Below are 17,279 nucleotides of genomic sequence, written 5' to 3' on the forward strand. Positions count from 1 at the left end.
TATGTGTTATAGAGCTGTCATTCTCATTGGAAGCCATTCTAAGAAGCAGTAGGTCTGTTCTATGTGTTATAGAGCTGTCATTCTCATTGGAAGCCGTTCTAAGAAGCAGTAGGTCTGTTCTATGTGTGCTATTTCTATGCTTCCCGTTCTTAAGTTTAGTTTGTGCATCTTTTGCTTTCGGTTTTGTTCACCAACTTTAATACAATATTTTTGGTAATGGAAAATATATTACACAGCGGTTTAGATGGTATAATGATCCTCTACAGCAAGGATGGACAACTTTAATGGGGCTCGGGGCCACACAAAAAACTAAACTCATCATTAGGAGCTGCAGTGGCTTGTGGGTCTGTGTACCCACATCGCTAACCCAGTTAACAGTTAACCGCTCTAACAATGAAATTAAATGTCTTCGGAAATGGAGGTCGGGAGGTCAGATGGGACCATTCCAGGCAATTAGAGGGTAGATACGCATGTGGAGAACAGGCACAACCAGAGATATTAGCAAAAGGATCTCTGGCTCAACTCCTATATGTGTGTTTTTTCACAAAGTTGCCGGTGGTGTCACGGGTCCTACTTATGTCAATACACTCGTGACAACTGGTCCTTCTGTAGCTCAGTTGGTAGAGCATGGCGCTTGTAACGCCAGGGTAGTGGGTTCGATTCCCGGGACCACCCATACGTAGAATGTATGCACACATGACTGTAAGTCGCTTTGGATAAAAGCGTCTGCTAAATGGCATATATTATTATATATTATATATTAACTTCAGCATTCTGAAACGTTTATTCGTCAAAGAAGCCTCACGTATTCACATCATCTATTCATTTTTGTTGTTGATTGAATTCAACCCTCTCATTGACATCCATACAAGAACAAAAAAAACCTAGCTTGGTGAACGAAACAAAAACAACGGTGCCTTCTACTTCTTCTTCTTTGGGTTTATTGGCGAACTTACACGCAAGGTGTCGCCACCAACTGGACAGGGGTGAAAACATTTACCAAAAATAAAAGTCAATTCCACTATGGGGAAGAGAAAATTAACATGAATCCACACAAACTGCGAAATCATTTACGTGTATATATATTCCCCCTCCTTCAGTCATTTGAAAGCTCTGGGGCCTGAGAGGGTGGGGCCTGTATGAGGCAGTAATCCATATAGCTCATCAGATGTTAAATATGTTAATCCCCCCCCTGCAGAAACAATAATGTCAATCTTTCTTAACTTTAAAAAACATGTTTTTACTTGCGCAAGAACATGTATCACCAAAGCAACAAAGTCGACTTTCTTCACGTGTCTGGATCCTGCTGGTGCCACGAGGCACAGGCCTGGAGGCCTGGAGGCCTGGAGGCCTGGAGGCCTGGAGGCCAGGAGGCCTGGAGGCCAGGAGGCATGTTGCTGTAAATTCCCTACCATCGGGCCTTTTGCTCTTTCTGCTACCTCCGCATAGATAATAGGAGACAGAGTTTCTCCATCTGTTTCACCCATAGATAATAGGAGACAGAGTTTCTCCATCTGTTTCACCCATAGATAATAGGAGACAGAGTTTCTCCATCTGTTTCACCCATAGATAATAGGAGACAGAGTTTATCCATCTGTTTCACCCATAGATAATAGGAGACAGAGTGTATCCATCTGTTTCACCCATAGATAATAGGAGACAGAGTTTCTCCATCTGTTTCACCCATAGATAATAGGAGACAGAGTTTATCCATCTGTTTCACCCATAGATAATAGGAGACAGAGTTTCTCCATCTGTTTCACCCATAGATAATAGGAGACAGAGTGTATCCATCTGTTTCACCCATAGATAATAGGAGACAAGAGTTTCTCCATCTGTTTCACCCAAAGATGTTGCCTCGGGTTCTCATCCACAGTGACAACACTTTATTCATTTGCAATTCTCTTCTTTTATACAGTCTCCATCAAAGTGATCTTCCCCACATGTCCCAAATCTGGGCTCTTTCCATCTGCAGACACTCTCTACATGACCCAAATGTTAACATCTCTACACTGCATTGGCCTGGAAATTACGGACTATAAAGGGAAACACAGACGCGAGCTGCCCAGTGACATGAGCCTACCAGATGAGCTAAATGCCTTTTTTACCCCCTGTATATAGCCTCCACATTGACTCTGTACCGTAATACCCTGTATATAGCCTCCACATTGACTCTGTACCATAATAACCTGTATATAGCCTCCACATTGACTCTGCACCGTAATACCCTGTATATAGCCTCCACATTGACTCTGTACTGGTACCCCCTGTATATAGCCTCCACATTGACTCTGTACCGTAATACCCTGTATATAGCCTCCACATTGACTCTGTACCGTAATACCCTGTATATAGCCTTCACATTGACTCTGTACCGGTGACCCTTGTATATAGCCTCCACATTGACTCTGTACCACCCTGTATATAGCCTCCACATTGACTCTGTACCGGTACCCCCTGTATATAGCCTCCACATTGACTCTGTACCGTAATACCCTGTATATAGCCTCCACATTGACTCTGTACCGGTACCCCTGTATATAGCCTCCACATTGACTCTGTACCGGTACCCCCTGTATATAGTCTCCACATTGACTCTGTACTGTAATACCCTGTACATAGCCTCCACATTGACTCTGTACTGGTACCCCTGTATATAGCCTCCACATTGACTCTGTACCGTAATACCCTGTATATAGCCTCCACATTGACTCTGTACCGTAATACCCTGTATATAGCCTCCACATTGACTCTGTACCGTAATACCCTGTATATAGCCTCCACATTGACTCTGTACCGTAATACCCTGTATATAGCCTCCACATTGACTCTGTACCGTAATACCCTGTATATAGCCTCCACATTGACTCTGTACCGTAATACCCTGTATATAGCCTTCACATTGACTCTGTACCGGTGACCCTTGTATATAGCCTCCACATTGACTCTGTACCACCCTGTATATAGCCTCCACATTGACTCTGTACCGGTACCCCTGTATATAGCCTCCACATTGACTCTGTACCGTAATACCCTGTATATAGCCTCCACATTGACTCTGTACCGGTACCCCCTGTATATAGCCTCCACATTGACTCTGTACCGGTACCCCCTGTATATAGTCTCCACATTGACTCTGTACTGTAATACCCTGTACATAGCCTCCACATTGACTCTGTACTGGTACCCCCTGTATATAGCCTCCACATTGACTCTGTACCGTAATACCCTGTATATAGCCTCCACATTGACTCTGTACCGTAATACCCTGTATATAGCCTCCACATTGACTCTGTACCGTAATACCCTGTATATAGCCTCCACATTGACTCTGTACCGTAATACCCTGTATATAGCCTCCACATTGACTCTGTACCGTAATACCCTGTATATAGCCTCCACATTGACTCTGTACCGTAATACCCTGTATATAGCCTCCACATTGACTCTGTACCGTAATACCCTGTATATAGCCTTCACATTGACTCTGTACCGGTGACCCTTGTATATAGCCTCCACATTGACTCTGTACCACCCTGTATATAGCCTCCACATTGACTCTGTACCGGTACCCCCTGTATATAGCCTCCACATTGACTCTGTACCGTAATACCCTGTATATAGCCTCCACATTGACTCTGTACCGGTACCCCCTGTATATAGCCTCCACATTGACTCTGTACCGGTACCCCCTGTATATAGTCTCCACATTGACTCTGTACTGTAATACCCTGTACATAGCCTCCACATTGACTCTGTACTGGTACCCCTGTATATAGCCTCCACATTGACTCTGTACCGTAATACCCTGTATATAGCCTCCACATTGACTCTGTACCGTAATACCCTGTATATAGCCTCCACATTGACTCTGTACCGTAATACCCTGTATATAGCCTCCACATTGACTCTGTACCGTAATACCCTGTATATAGCCTCCACATTGACTCTGTACCGTAATACCCTGTATATAGCCTCCACATTGACTCTGTACCGTAATACCCTGTATATAGCCTCCACATTGACTCTGTACCGTAATACCCTGTATTTAGCCTCGTTATTCTTATCGTGTTACTTTTATTTTTGCTTTTTATTTTAGTCTACTTGGTAAATATTTTCTTCTTCTTGAACTGCACTGTTGGTTAAGGGCTTGTCTGTAACCATTTCACAGTAAAGTCTACACTTGTTGTATTGTGACAAATACAATTTGATTTGATACAAAAAGCTCTGACAGAGTAGTACACATATCACAGCTGCACCCAGTTTAGGACTCCACATCGAAAAACAGAACAGACAAACTCTTCTCCTTCTCCTTCTTCTCCTAACCACACAATGTGCACTCAACGTTCAGGATTTCTTTTTTAGCGTTAGTCCTTTGACGGGTTCCCTGCTCTGTAGCTCAAAACACGACACAGGATAATAATTAACTTGAGTGAGGCCAACAAATGTTCCTTCTGATCAGCTGAAACACACAACATCAATGCAAGCACACTCCTCTTGTATTTCACTGACTACTTTATCCAAGGGTTTTTTCACCGTTTTGGATACTCTCCTGATCCACCAAATCACTGTGATATAATAAGAACAGCCCCAGAAAACCAACTCCTACCAGATACAAAGGGTAAAACCAAGACTAGACGATTCCTTTCCCACAATATTTCATCATTTTGGACAAAAGCCCATTCATCCTTATTGCCACCGCTGTCAGATTCAAGCGCCTTCTCTGCTTCCGCCATCCTCCTTCCGCTGAAACAACGCCACCTGCCGTGGAGAAGACAGATTTTGGATCACTCTCGCTTCACCGCTTCCGCTCTGCTTTTGGTCGCACCGGATATGTCGTTGTTCTTGACCTTCCCTTTCAATTGGCCGGAATCAGTCTGTCGTGTAGCTGCAAGCTACATTCTTCTAAAAGTAGTAGAAAAATGCAATTATCTCCGCTGTAAATGGTATTGCCAACGAGGTAAGTGGCTTTCTTACCGTTTCATATTCAAGCGGAAAGATGTGTTTTCCTTCATATGAAAATGGGTCACTTTAGCGCTATGTAGCTAATTAATTGATGGCGTTGACCACCCACTCTATGCTAAGCTAACTAGCTCGTTAGCATTCCAGTAAGACTCGAGGGACTGCGTGAAGACGTGACCGTTTCCTGTCAACCTGTCACACGTCGTTAGCAGAACTGGGTTGCATATCGAGCGTTATGTGGACGTGCATATAGAGAGATAATATGCACAGACGGGTAACCGTTAACTATTATTATTATTATTATTTATTTTTTAAAATTTTACCGAAGTTGATTGACAGCTGTCAACATTCCATTTTCTATGCTTTATCTAGGAGTTTCGCTTTTTAGTGCAGCCTTCTCGTTTCACGATTAATTGGGCTGTTGTGCATGTAATTGATAATATACTAGTTCATTTGAGCTTACTCACGTGTACTATTCTTCTAACAGGTATTTACCAAAGTGTACATATAAAGTCGTCGTTTTACGGGAACAATGGTGAAGTACTTTGCCTGTGTGGGTCTTCTGAAAAGTTCCTGGGACCAAGTCTGTATTGCTTTCTGGGAGCGATACCCCAACCCCTACAGGTAAGAAAGATACCCCCCCAACCCCTACAGATAAGAAAGATGCCCCCAACCCCTACAGGTAAGAAAGATACCACCCAACCCCTACAGGTAAGAAAGATACCCCCCTACCCCAGATAAGAAAGATACAGGTAAGAAAGATACCCCCAACCCCTACAGGTAAGAAAGATACCCCCAACCCCACCCCCCAACCCCTACAGGTAAGAAAGATACCACCCCCCAACCCCTACAGGTAAGAAAGATACCACCCCCCAACCCCTACAGGTAACCCCTACAGGTAAGAAAGATACCCCCAACCCCTACAGGTAAGAAAGATACCGCCCCAACCCCTACAGGTAAGAAAGATACCCCCAACCCCTACAGGTAAGAAAGATGCCCCCCAACCCCTACAGGTAAGAAAGATACCCCCAACCCCTACAGGTAAGAAAGATACCCCCAACCCCGACAGGTAAGAAAGATACCCCCAACCCCGACAGGTAAGAAAGATACCCCCAACCCCGACAGGTAAGAAAGATACCCCCCAACCCCTACAGGTAAGAAAGATACCCCCAACCCCTACACGTAAGAAAGATACCCCCCAACCCCGACAGGTAAGAAAGATACCCCCCAACCCCTACAGGTAAGAAAGATGCCCCCCAACCCCTACACGTAAGAAAGATACCCCCAACCCCTACCCAGGTAAGAAAGATAACCCCCCAACCCCTACAGGTAAGAAAGATACCCCCAACCCCTACAGGTTAGAAAGATACCCCCCCAACCCCTACAGGTAAGAAAGATCCCCCCAACCCCTACAGGTAAGATAAATGGTGCCTTTAATATAAGAACGCTGAAATTAATACTTTTGATACTTAAGTATATCTAAAACCCAAATACTTTTGGATTTTACTCAAGTAGTATTTTACTGGGTGACTTTCACTTTTACTCAAGTAGTATTTTACTGGGTGACTTTCACTCAAGTAGTATTTTACTGGGTGACTTTTACTCAAGTAGTATTTTACTGGGTGACTTTTACTCAAGTAGTATTTTACTGGGTGACTTTTACTCAAGTAGTATTTTACTGGGTGACTTTTACTCAAGTAGTATTTTACTGGGTGACTTTTACTCAAGTAGTATTTTACTGGGTGACTTTTACTCAAGTAGTATTTTACTGGGTGACTTTCACTCAAGTAGTATTTTACTGGGTGACTTTCACTCAAGTAGTATTTTACTGGGTGACTTTCACTTTTACTCAAGTAGTATTTTACTGGGTGACTTTTACTCAAGTAGTATTTTACTGGGTGACTTTTACTCAAGTAGTATTTTACTGGGTGACTTTCACTCAAGTAGTATTTTACTGGGTGACTTTTACTCAAGTAGTATTTTACTGGGTGACTTTCACTTTTACTCAAGTAGTATTTTACTGGGTGACTTTCACTTTTACTCAAGTAGTATTTTACTGGGTGACTTTCACTCAAGTAGTATTTTACTGGGTGACTTTCACTCAAGTAGTATTTTACTGGGTGACTTTTACTCAAGTAGTATTTTACTGGGTGACTTACTCAAGTAGTATTTTACTGGGTGACTTACTCAAGTAGTATTTTACTGGGTGACTTTTACTCAAGTAGTATTTTACTGGGTGACTTTCACTTTTACTCAAGTAGTATTTTACTGGGTGACTTTTACTCAAGTAGTATTTTACTGGGTGACTTTTACTCAAGTAGTATTTTACTGGGTGACTTTCCCTTTTACTCAAGTAGTATTTTACTGGGTGACTTACTCAAGTAGTATTTTACTGGGTGACTTTCACTTGAGCAACTTTCTGTGAAGGTTTCTATACTTTTCCTGAAGTATGACAGTTGGGTACTTTCCCCACCACTGCCTTTCTCTGTGTTCATACATCCCCAAAAGACCCATCTACAAGTCAGAATGTTGAATAAACTTAAGTTAAACTTACTGTGTTACCTGTTGTCTGCTGATTTCATCCTCGGGTGGAAATATGAGACAAAATATCCACCAATATGTTATTAAACAGACTTCCAGAACGCTGGTCTGTATAATTATCTGTAGCTTTGTATTTCCGGGTGTGTATTTTCACGGTTACTTTCGGCTATTGTTTACGTAGTGTGCATCAGGTGCGAATGCATCAAGTGATTGAAAATAGAAGCAGAGAGAGAGAGATATATATATATATATATACACACACTGTCCGGGCAATGTAATTAGAGCAGTAAAATACGTTTTTTTGTCATACCCGTGGTATGTTCCTAGGCTGTCATTGAAAATAAGAATTTGTTCTTAACTGACTTGCCTAGTTAAATAAAGGTAAAATAAAACATGTGGTCTGATATACCACAGCTGTCAGCCAATAAGCATTCAGGGCTCAAACTACCCTGTTTATAAATAGTCCTAGACTAACCCTCCTAATGTCACTAGGCTGTACTATAAATAGACCTCGACTAACTCATATGAATGCCCAACCTGGAAAACAGGTTGTTTGCTGTATCACTAAAGTCATAGTGAAGTTGAAGCATTGTTGGTACACACACACACACACACACACACACACACACACACACACACACACACACACACACACACACACACACACACACACACACACACCTGGAAAACATTCACTGTCAGTGATTCAGAGGTTTACTGCAAGATACTTACCCAGTCAGACGAACTCATGGAAGCCTTTTTTTTTCTTCTGTGTCTGCGTGCAGTCTGGAGATGATTGAAGTTAGCATATCGTTAGCTTAGCGCAATTACTGGAAATCTCCCAGTACTAGAACATGAAAAAATGGTTTGGTGCAGTGGAGGCTGCCGAGGGGAGGACGGCTCTAATGGCTAGAATGGAGTCAATCGACTGGTATCAACCACATGTTTGATACCATTCCATTGACTGTATTTCAAGGCATTATTATGAGCCGGCCTCCACTGGTTTTGGCACTAGATTTATTGTGAACTTTCGGTACTTCTGTCATGTGTCTCACGGATCAAACCGGTCTGTTAGCGCAGCAGATGTCCCCCTTTTTATAGCGTGAGCTCACATGTTACCTCTCCACTCATGCTGCACAGAAGTTAACACGCTTGAATAATGCAACACGGCATGTTGAAACTGTTCATTTACTGTTCGCAAAACAATGTCCTACAGGCTAGAACCCTTTACAATGCAAGAAGATACCGGTATCTTCCATATTTTGTAGGATAACTTTCCTAGCTAGCTGACAGCTGAAGCTAACATCAATTCAACACCCTGGTACTTTGTTTGTGGTAATATACGAACCAAAAAGCAAAATATGCAGATTTTCAAAGCTGATAGCCACCAAAACTTTATCAATTCACTTATTCGATCTCTCTCGCACGTCTGCACCAGAGATCTACTGCCTCAGCCAACTGACTTCTCTGACAGGCCGCCCACCTCTTGCCTCATGAATTATGTCATTACTGGTTGAAGACTGCGCACATTTTTATAAAATAAGCTACTTTTATGCAAATGTTGTTGATGAGTCTGAGGTCCTGAGCGCTCTGGAGCAGGTTTTAATGAAGGACTTGTCTTTGCTTTTGCTCCATTCATCTTTCCCTCGATCCTGACTAGTCTCCCAGTCCATGCCGCTGAAAAACCTCCCCAAGGCCTGATGCTGTCACCACCATGCTTCACCGTAGGCAAGGTGCCAGGTTTCCTCCAGACATGACGTTTGGCATTCAGGCCAAATAATTCCATCTTGGTTTCAAATGGTCTGAGAGTCCTTTAGGTGCCTTTTGGCAAACTCCAAGCGGGCTGTCATGTGCCTTTTTTACTGAGTAGTGGCTTCCGTCTGGCCACTTTACCATAAAGGCCTGATTTGGTGGAGTGCTGCAGAGATGGTTGTCCTTCTGGAAGGTTCTACCACAGAAGAATTCTGGAGCTCTGACCGTGACTATTGGGCTCTTGGTCACCTCCCTGACCTTGGTCACCTCCCTGACCTTGGTCACTTCCCTGACCAAGGCCCTTCTCCCCCGATTGCTCAGTTTGGCCGGACGGCCAGCTCTAGGAAGATTCTGGATGGTACCAGACTTCTTCTATTTAAGATTGATGGATGCCATGGTGGTGTTGGAGAACGTTTTGGTACCCTTCCCCAGATCTGTGCCTCGACACAATCCTGTCTCGGAACTCTACGGACAATTCTTTCGACCTCATGGCTTGGTTTTTTGCTCTGACATGCACTGTCAACTGTGGGACCTTATACAGACAGGTGTGTGCCTTTCCAAATCATGTCCAATCAGTTGAATTGACCGCAGCTGGACTCCAATCAAGTTGTAGAAACATCTCAAGGATGATCAATGGAAACCGGATGAACCTGAGCTGAATTTCAAGTCTCATAGCAAAAGGTCTGAATACTTACGTAAATAAGGTATTTCTGTTTGTTATACATTTGCAAAAACTTCACTTTGTCATTATTGAGTATTGTTTGTAGATTGAGGAAAATATTTAATTCAATACATTTTAGAATAAGACTAACTTAAACCAATGGTGGAAAAAGTGAAGGGGTCTGAACCTAACACTGTGTACTTAGATTTGTATAATTTGTGAATTAATGCATACATGGCTGTCTCTTATTTTAAAATGAAATGTAAAAAAAAAACATATATAATGATACTGAATTCAAAGATGCCCAAATGATTGAACTGAGCAGTATCTGAGTTTACCTGTCTGGATCAAGGGGCATTCTGGGACTTTGGTTAATACACCTTTTGTTGTTGTGGTGATACGTTTGGACCTCTAATCTTTTAGTATCCTTTTAAGCTGTAAAGTGTCTCTGAATGATACCTAATTTACCCCTCCCATCTCTTTTCTCCCCAGCATGTCTCTAACTGTAATACAATATTACAAGGAACTATAAATATTACAATATTACAATGAACTCTCTTCTCTCCCCACAGTAACCATGTCCTAACGGAGGACATCATCTTCAGGGATGTAACTCCCGGTAACCGTCTGGTCTCTAGGCGACTGCTGACCAAAACTAACCGCGCCCCTCGCTGGATGGAGAAGTACCTGCCGGTTACCATGGCCAGGCACGCCTACATCATCGAGGATTCCATTGTGGACCCCCAGAACAGAACCATGACAACGCTGACTTGGAACATCAGCCACGCACGAATGATGGTACGTGTGACCGACTGGGATTCATACTGTGACTGTGCTAACCTGCTGAGCTAAAGCCTTGGTATTAGCTCAGGGAGCCAGCGCAAGTCTTCATCTTTGAATCTACACTACATGACCAAAAGTATGTGGACATCTGTACGTCGAACATCTCATTCCAAAATCATGGGCATTAATATGGAGTTGGTCCCCCTTGCTGTTGGTCCCCCTCTTCTGGGAAGGCTGCTATGTTGGAACATTGCTGCTAACAGCCTCCACTCTTCTGGGAAGACTTTCCACTAGATGTTGGAACATTGCTGCTATAACAGCCTCCACTCTTCTGGGAAGGCTTTCCACTAGATGTCGGAACATTGCTGCTATAACAGCCTCTACTCTTCTGGGAAGGCTTTCAACTAGATGTTGGAACATTGCTGCTATAACAGCCTCCATCCACTCTTCTGGGAAGGCTTTCCTCTAGATGTTGGAACATTGCTGCTATAACAGCCTCCACTCTTCTAGGAAGGCTTTCCACTAGATGACATTGCTGCTATTTCCACTCTTCTGGGAAGGCTTTCCACTGTTGGAACATTGCTGCTATAACAGCCTCCACTCTTCTGGGAAGGCTTTCCACTAGATGTTGGTACATTGCTGCTATAACAGCCTCCATCCACTCTTCTGGAAGGCTTTCCTCTAGATGTTGGAACATTGCTGCTATAACAGCCTCCACTCTTCTAGGAAGGCTTTCCACTAGATGTTGGAACATTGCTGCTATAACAGCCTCCACTCTCTTCTAGATGGAATTGGCTTTCTTCACTAGATGTTGGAACATTGCTGCTTTCCACTAGATGTTGGTACATTGCTGCTATATCAGCCTCCACTCTTCTGGGAAGGCTTTCCAGTAGATGTTGGAACATTGCTGCTATAACAGCCTCCACTCTTCTAGGAAGGCTTTCCACTAGATGTTGGTACATTGCTGCTATATCAGCCTCCACTCTTCTGGGAAGGCTTTCCAGTAGATGTTGGAACATTGCTGCTATAACAGCCTCCACTCTTCTGGGAACGCTTTTGATGGTGTTGAGGTCAGGGCTCTGTGCAGGCCAGTCAAGTTCTACCACACTGATCTCAACAAACCATTTCTGTATGGACCTCGCTTTGTGCACGGGGGCATTGTCATGCTGAAACAGGATAGGGCCTTCCCCAAACTGTTGCCACAAAGTTGGAAGCTTAGAATCGTCTAGAATGTCATTGTATGCTGTAGCGTTAAGACTTCCCTTCGCTGGAACTAAGGGGCCTGAACCATGAAAAACAGCCACAGACCATTATTCCTCCTCCACCAAACTTTACAGTTGGCACTATGCATTGGGGCAAGGTAGCGTTCTCCTGGCATCCAGCCAAACACAGATTAGTCCGTCGGACTGTCAGATGGTGAAGAGTGATTCATCACTCCAGAGAACCACTGTTTCAGAGTCCAATGGCGGCGAGCTTTACACCACTCGATGGTTGGCATTGCTCATGGTGATCTTAGGTTTGTGTGCGGCTGCTCGGCCACGGAAACCCATTTCATGAAGCTCCCGACGAACAGTTGTGCTGACGTTGCTTCCAGAGGCAGTTTGGAACTCAGTAGTGAGAAGTGAGAAGCAAAGAACGACAGACAAGTTTTTAGTTCTGTGAGCTTGTGTGGCCTACCACTTTGCAGCTGAGCCGTTGTTGCTCCTAGACGTTTCCACTTCACAATAACAGCACTTACAGTTGACCGGGGACGCCCTGTCAGGGCAGAAATTTGACGAACTGACTTGTTGGAAAGGTGGCATCTTATGACGGTGCCACGTTGAAAGGCACTGAGCTCTTCAGTAAGGCCATTCTACTGACAATGTTTGTCTATGGAGATTGCATGGCTGTGTGCTCAATTTTGATTAATTATTTCGATATTTTTTATTTTTTTATTATTGTTTTTACCTACACCTGTTGGCAACGCGTTTGGCGGAAATGGCCAAATCTACTAATTTGAAGGAGTGTCCACATACTTTTGCTCAGTGTATCTGAATTTGAGCAGTATTTCTCTGGTGGGAGTCACTATGAAGACACGAACCAGCAGCTCTTAATACAATGTGGACCCCAGGAAGATTAGCCAACGTTCCGGCGCATCCTAATAAATCATGACTAATTACTAGTTTATCTTCTACTCTGGCATTTGAAAAATATTCAGGCCCCTTGACATTTTCCACATTTTGTTACAGCCTCATTCTAAAATGGATTCAATTGTTTTTGTTTTTTTCAATCTACACACAATACCTCCATAATGACAAAGAAAAAAAAAAAAAAACGGTTTTTAGAAATTGTTACAAATGTTTTTCAAATTTTAAAAAACGATCACATTTACATAAGTATTCAGACCCTTTACTCAGTACTTTGTTGAAGCACCTTTTGGTAGCGTTTACAGCCCAGAGTCGTCTTGGGTCTGACGCTACAAGCTTGGCACACCTGTATTCGGGGAGTTTCTCCTATTCTTCTCTGCAGATCCTGTCAAGGGTCTGAATATTTATATAAAGTTATATTTAATTATATAGTTATAGTTAATATTTTAGCAAAAATGTCTAAACCTGTTTTTCGCTTTGTCATTATGGGGTATATTGTGTGTAGATTGATGAGGAAAATAACATTTAATCCGTTAGAATAAGGCTGTAATGTTATACTCTCTGAATGCACTATTTTCACTGTAGTTTTAGTCCTAATAAGGTCTATGCTTTGATTCCCCTGTCAGTCTGTGGAGGAGCGTTGTGAGTACAGAATTAACCCTGACAACACCAGCTGGACGGAGATTAACAGAGAGGCCTGGATCTCGTCTAACCTCTACGGGCTCTCCAGAGCTATACAGGTGTGTGTGTGTGTGTGTGTGTGTGTGTGTGTGTGTGTGTGTGTGTGTGTGGGTTTAAGGGCAAGTGGGAACTAAGTGGTACTGGAAGGGTACTAGAAAGTCCCTGACTTGACAATCTTTCTACAGCCATGTATATAGCTAGGTAGCCATGTATAGTATATAGCCATGTATAGTATATATTTACATTACAGTTACATTTAAGTCATTTAGCAGACGTTCTTATCCAGAGCGACTTACAAATTGGTGCATACACCTTATGACATCCAGTGGAACAGCCACTTTACAATAGTGCATCTAAATCTTTTAAGGGGGGGTGAGAAGGATTACTTTATCCTATCCTAGGTATTCCTTAAAGAGGTGGGGTTTCAGGTGTCTCCGGAAGGTGGTGATTGACTCCGCTGTCCTGGCGTCGTGAGGGAGTTTGTTCCACCATTGGGGGGCCAGAGCAGCGAACAGTTTTGACTGGGCTGAGCGATGTATTGTATGTAGCCATGTATAGTATGTAGCCATGTATAAGAAAATTACTGTGTTTACTTAAATCCCCTGTGGAATGATGAGGAATTGAAACATTGTATGGTTGAGATGGATGAGGCAAAAGGAATGGCAAATAAGTCTGGCAGCCCAACTGATTGGCAAACGTAGAAATCATGAGACTAAACTGAATAAAACTACACTATGAAACAAATAAATGACATAAAGAATGATAGTAAAAAGCTTTGGAGCGCCTTAAATGTTGGTGGGGGACTCTTCACATTCATCACAAAACCGACTGATATTGCCAACTACTTTAATTATTTTTTTTCATTGGCAAGATTAGCAAATTTAGGCATGACATGCCAGCAACAAACGCTGACTCTACACATCCAAGTATATCTGATCAAATTATGAAATACGACAATTGCAATTCCGTAAAATGATTGTGGAAGAGGTGAGAAAATTGTCTATCAATAATGACAAACTACCGGGGTCTGACCATCTAGATGGAAAATTACTGAGGTAATTTATATTATTGAAAGCGAATGATATTGCCACTCCTATTTACCATATCTTACATTTTAAGCCTACTAGAGAGTGTAGTAGGCCTCAGGCCTGGAGGGAAGCAAAACGTCATTCTGCTACTTAAGAATATTAAAGCCCCCTTTACTGGTTCAAATAGCTGACCTGTTACCAATAGCTGGATGTCATGGTTGCCTTTAGTTTGAAGATGTAATCCGGAGACAGGTGTTTTCTCCTTCTCCTTAGCTATAATACTCGAATTACACTGATAAAAAAAAAATAATCAGCTGTTAATACAAGATGCATTTTTAAAAAGCCGCGTTAGACAGGATTACCTAGACTTACTGACCAGCTCAAATGGACAGAAGTGTGCTATATGGTAGACCAATCCAAACTCATCTCTCGGCATGTCCAGCCCACTCATTATCTCAGCCTACCGTGGCTTGCGGGAAGGTTGCTGTCTCTTTCTGTGGCTAAACCTACTAGCCTCGTAATTTTAACAATTCTATTTCTATTTACATACAAGTTTGTTATTAAGGCACATGAAAGTTCACATGGTTCACATACGTTCAAACGGCTCTCCTGCGAAATAGTGAGCTGCGACTAGTTTCGGAAACGGGTCACATATTGTGGATAAAGAGTTATGGAACACAGAGGGTGTTCTTTAATGGAAGCCTCAACATAATTCAAGTAGAATCAGGAATTCCCCAGGGCAGCTGTCTAGGCCCCTTTTATCAATCTTCACTAACGGTTTTGAGTATAGCCAGTGTTTGCGGATGACTCAACACTGTACACGTCAGCTACTACAGCAATCGAAATGACTACAACACCTAACAAAGAGCTGCAGAGAGCAGGAACTAATGAGGATCCATAATAAACCCCAGGAAGAGTAGCTGCTGCCTTGGCAGGAACTAATGGGGATCCATAATAAACCCCAAGAAGAGTAGCTGCTGCCTTGGCAGGAACTAATGTGGATCCATAATAAACCCCAGGAAGAGTAGCTGCTGTCTTGGTAGGAACTAATGGGGATCCATAATAAACCCCAGGAAGAGTAGCTGCTGCCTTGGCAGGAACTAATGGGGATCCATAATAAACCCCAGGAAGAGTAGCTGCTGTCTTGGTAGGAACTAATGTGGATCCTTAAACCCCCAGGAAGAGAAGCTGCTGCCTTGGCAGGAACTAATGGGGATCCATAATAAACCCCAGGAAGAGTAGCTGCTGCCTTGACAGGAACTAATGGGGATCCATAGTAAACCCCAGGAAGAGTAGCTGCTGCCTTGGCAGGAACTAATGGGGATCCATAATAAACCCCAGGAAGAGTAGCTGCTGTCTTGGTAGGAACTAATGGGGATCCATAATAAACCCCAGGAAGAGTAGCTGCTGCCTTGGTAGGAACTAATGGGGATCCATAATAAACCCCAGGAAGAGTAGCTGCTGTCTTGGTAGGAACTAATGGGGATCCATAATAAACCCCAGGAACAGTAGCTGCTGTCTTGGTAGGAACTAATGGGGATCCATAATAAACCCCAGGAACAGTAGCTGCTGTCTTGGTAGGAACTAATGGGGATCCATAATAAACCCCAGGAAGAGTAGCTGCTGCCTTGGCAACAGGAACTAATGGGGATCCATAATAAACCCCAGGAAGAGTAGCTGCTGCCTTGGCAACAGGAACTAATGGGGATCCATAATAAACCCCAGGAAGAGTAGCTGCTGCCTTGGCAACAGGAACTAATGGGGATCCATAATAAACCCCAGGAAGAGTAGCTGCTGCCTTGGTAGGAACTAATGGGGATCCATCATAAACCCCAGGAAGAGTAGCTTCTGTCTTGGTAGGAACTAATGGGGATCCATAATAAACCCCAGGAAGAGTAGCTGCTGTCTTGGTACGAACTAATGGGGATCCATAATAAACCCCAGGAACAGTAGCTGCTGTCTTGGTAGGAACTAATGGGGATCCATAATAAACCCCAGGAACAGTAGCTGCTGCCTTGGTAGGAACTAATGGGGATCCATAATAAACCCCAGGAAGAGTAGCTGCTGCCTTGGCAACAGGAACTAATGGGGATCCATAATAAACCCCAGGAAGAGTAGCTGCTGCCTTGGCAACAGGAACTAATGGGGATCCATAATAAACCCCAGGAAGAGTAGCTGCTGCCTTGGCAACAGGAACTAATGGGGATCCATAATAAACCCCAGGAAGAGTAGCTGCTGCCTTGGCAACAGGATCTAATGGGGATCCATAATAAACCCCAGGAAGAGTAGCTGCTGCCTTGGCAACAGGAACTAATGGGGATCCATAATAAACCCCGGGAAGAGTAGCTGCTGCCTTGGCAACAGGAACTAATGGGGATCCATAATAAACCCCAGGAAGAGTAGCTGCTGCCTTGGCAACAGGAACTAATGGGGATCCATAATAAACCCCAGGAAGAGTAGCTGCTGCCTTGGCAACAGGAACTAATGGGGATCCATCATAAATACAAATAGCACCATAGGAACTAATGTCACTGTCAGTTATACCGCACAACAAGACCAGCACTCCCTGTCAGTCATAGCCTAACCATCATTAATGTCTGGCCTCATTTTACAGGAATTCGGCCTTGCCCGGTTCAAGACCAGTGTTACAAAGACCATGAAAGGGTTTGAATACGTCCTGGCCAAAATGCAAGGTAAGATGAAGGCCAGTTGTTTTATTACGCAGTAAAATAAGGTGGGGCGATC

General features: G+C 43.3%; 1 protein-coding gene across 4 annotated transcripts in view; it reads left to right on the top strand.

Annotated features, from left to right (window-relative positions):
- Nucleotides 1–4,802: 4,802 nt before the first annotated feature.
- Nucleotides 4,803–17,279, top strand: part of LOC118376193 (PRELI domain-containing protein 1, mitochondrial-like) — an 18,569-nt gene continuing 6,092 nt past the window's right edge. Inside the window, exons 1-6 of one of the 4 annotated variants that reach the window (XM_052511693.1) lie at nucleotides 4,803–4,960; nucleotides 5,086–5,236; nucleotides 5,450–5,586; nucleotides 10,489–10,714; nucleotides 13,452–13,565; nucleotides 17,149–17,227. In XM_052511693.1, the coding sequence (XP_052367653.1) occupies nucleotides 5,495–5,586; nucleotides 10,489–10,714; nucleotides 13,452–13,565; nucleotides 17,149–17,227 (511 nt within the window). In that variant the 5' untranslated portion in view covers nucleotides 4,803–4,960; nucleotides 5,086–5,236; nucleotides 5,450–5,494. Of the gene's footprint in view, nucleotides 5,237–5,449; nucleotides 5,587–10,488; nucleotides 10,715–13,451; nucleotides 13,566–17,148; nucleotides 17,228–17,279 lie in introns of all 4 variants that reach the window. The other 3 variants (XM_052511694.1, XM_052511692.1, XR_008123880.1) reach the window with 3 other exon arrangements.

This window comes from Oncorhynchus keta, unplaced genomic scaffold (genome assembly GCF_023373465.1).
Source record: "Oncorhynchus keta strain PuntledgeMale-10-30-2019 unplaced genomic scaffold, Oket_V2 Un_contig_7328_pilon_pilon, whole genome shotgun sequence".
NCBI lineage: Eukaryota > Metazoa > Chordata > Actinopteri > Salmoniformes > Salmonidae > Oncorhynchus > Oncorhynchus keta.